The 2,599-nt window shown below is 55.1% G+C and overlaps 1 protein-coding gene across 1 annotated transcript in view; it reads right to left on the bottom strand.

Moving 5' to 3' along the window:
- Window positions 1-1,467: 1,467 nt before the first annotated feature.
- SOCS2 (suppressor of cytokine signaling 2) overlaps window positions 1,468-2,599 on the bottom strand; it is an 8,919-nt gene continuing 7,787 nt past the window's right edge. Inside the window, exon 2 of the mRNA XM_026035533.1 lies at window positions 1,468-2,146. Coding sequence (XP_025891318.1) covers window positions 1,698-2,146 — 449 coding nt within the window. The 3' untranslated portion in view covers window positions 1,468-1,697. The remainder of the gene's footprint in view (window positions 2,147-2,599) is intronic.

A 2,599-nucleotide genomic window follows, 5' to 3' on the forward strand; every position in this document is an offset into this window, starting at 1 on the left:
GGAAGGAGGCTGCTCCGAGGGGCGAGGCGGCAGCCTGAGCGGGCTGCGGAGCGCCTGAGCAAAGCGAGACCCTTTCACGCTGTTTCTACTGCAGCCTGGGCAGGACTACACCACGGCAAGTCCTGACAACCCTCCTCGTTCAAACACGGCTCTAGCTGCTTTAGTTGAAGCAAGCTCGGGAAAGAGTTAAAACTATGAAATTGTTGCCTGAGAACGAATCCATGCCCTCSTTTCCCTCCTTGCTACACGTTACTCCCACCCTGGATTTTTCTGCTAGTAAATACTTTCAATTTAGACAGTGGAGCGGGTACGGGAGGGCCTTAGCCCCGTCCTCCCACTCGGAGGACTTCTGCAACGCAGACCCCACGATGTCCTCTGCTAACGCCCAGCGACAGGGCAAAGCAGCGGGAGCCCCCGAAGGCGACCCCCATGCTGTGAGGCCTCGCACGGCGCCCCAAAAGCAAAGCCCAAAGCCAAAGCCCAAAAGCAAAGCCCCAAAGCCAAAGCCCAAAGCCAAAGCCCAAAGCCAAAGCCCAAAAGCAAAGCCCCAAAGCCCAAAGCCAAAGCCCAAAGCCAAAGCCCAAAAGCAAAGCCCCAAAGCCAAAGCCCAAAGCCAAAGCTGCACACACACTTGCCAGGTGTTCGTTTCATTGGATAAGAGCTGGGCTTCACAGCATCCCCTTTTCCTCAACGGCAGCAAATCCATACGTACAAAGATTTGTGCAATTTGGTTTACTTTATTGAGTAATAGTCTGATAGCTACAATGGTGATTTAGGAAAAGAAAACCAAAACGAACAAAAAAAAACTCTGAAAAAAAAAAAGAAAGAAAAACACCCAAATCCAGACTTCCCTATATTTTGGGAAACAAGCTGAAGAAAAACTTTCTACACTGTAGAAGACAGCTGTAACTGCTGATATCCATGCCCTGACGCTGGAACTGAGCAAGCCTGCAGCACGCGCTCCGAAAGCCTCAACCAAAAGAGGCTTAGTAGTAATAACATGGATATATCACCACTGGGAAGATGTTAACATGTTAACAAAGATTCTGGGATACCAATCTGGTATAATCAGCAACATACACTGGGTTCCTACGAAAGGTGTGGGATTTTGCCTTAAAACCAATTTTGAGAGAACTCTGAAAAACAATGTTTCAAACTGATTACTTACAGTACTCCGTCGCTCGCAGAAAAGCACGAGGGTTACAGTTCAACAAAAACTGAACAGCCGATCACTTTTTGGACTGGATTCGATAGGTTGCATAACTTTGGCAAGATTATCACAGTGTGATCCAGTGAAGTTTTCAGGACTCTATGAACACCAGCACCAAAGGAATCTGGGAATCTGACAAGTGGGATACTTATGCCCTCGGGCCCATCCTGGAGCGCCCCGGCAGCCTCTCCCCCTCCCACCGCTCCAGCCAGCGCCTCATAGTGCAGTATTTTAGGCCGTGGACAAGGGCAAYGTGGTCCGGGCAGACGCCAGTCGCCCTGCGAGCGCTGGAGACGCAAGCCGGGATCGCGCTGCACAGAGTCCTCTTCCTTGGTGGCATCTGAAATAAAAGCCTWTCCCCCAGAACCACCACTGTCTGGACAATGGATTCCACACCGAGTTGTACAACTGGCTACTCCGTCCTCGGGCTGATTTTAGGAATTGCATCCAGAAGCTACTGTAGGCTAGAGGCAGGTAGGCAGGACGGCTACACCTGGTACTGGTACTCCCTCAAGTACTCCTTTAGCCGCGTCGGCAGCGGCAGCTCCCAGATCTGGTTCGTGCATTTGTTGATAGTGACTCTGCAGCGATGCTGCAGCGACGGGGCCGACGTGTAGAGGGGTTTGTTCAAGTACAGATGGACGGTGCCGTTCGAGGGCGTCTCGGTTCTCTCCTTGCACATGAGCACGTAGTACTCGATCAGGTGCACGACGCTGTTGAACTGCTTGAGCCGAGATCTGACACAAGTGATCGAGTCCAGCCTGAACTTGCCGTCCTGATACTCTATGCGGAGGTTGGTGGGTCCTGCGGAGGTTTTCACCGAAATAGTCAGCAGATACTCCGAGTGCGAGCTATTTCTGACCAAGAAAGTCCCTTCGGGCGCATCCTGCAGCCTCTCTTTGGCTTCGGCAACGCTCATGTTGCCCCAGTACCACCCTGTTGAAAGAGGAGAGAGAGAGGAGCGTCACCCATGGCCGCTTGGTCAGCCTGCTTAAACACCCCTCCCCGGCCCCACAGCCGCGCTGTGGGGCAGCCGCGGGCTGAGGAGGCCTCCTGCCGGCCCCGCGGCCAGACCGGCCGACGTTTCCCACACACGTGCACCGTTGCACACACGCGCACCGTTGCACACACGCGCACACACACGTGCACCGCTGCACACACGTGCACCGTTGCACACACGCGCACACACACGTGCACCGCTGCACACACGCGCACCGTTGCACACACACACTCACGTCTGTGCACAGCCGGTGCCGCCCGCGCCGCCCCCGCTCGCTCCAGCAGCGCCGCGAGCGCGTCCCGCCGGCCGCAGGGAAAGCCCGACAAGGAGGAGGGAACAGAGGGCGCCTCTGGAGCCGGTGCGGGCCCCGCGTGGCGCGGGATGGGCAG

The sequence above is a fragment of the Nothoprocta perdicaria genome, unplaced genomic scaffold (genome assembly GCF_003342845.1).
Source record: "Nothoprocta perdicaria isolate Ctin4 unplaced genomic scaffold, notPer1 scaffold_160, whole genome shotgun sequence".
Lineage (NCBI taxonomy): Eukaryota > Metazoa > Chordata > Aves > Tinamiformes > Tinamidae > Nothoprocta > Nothoprocta perdicaria.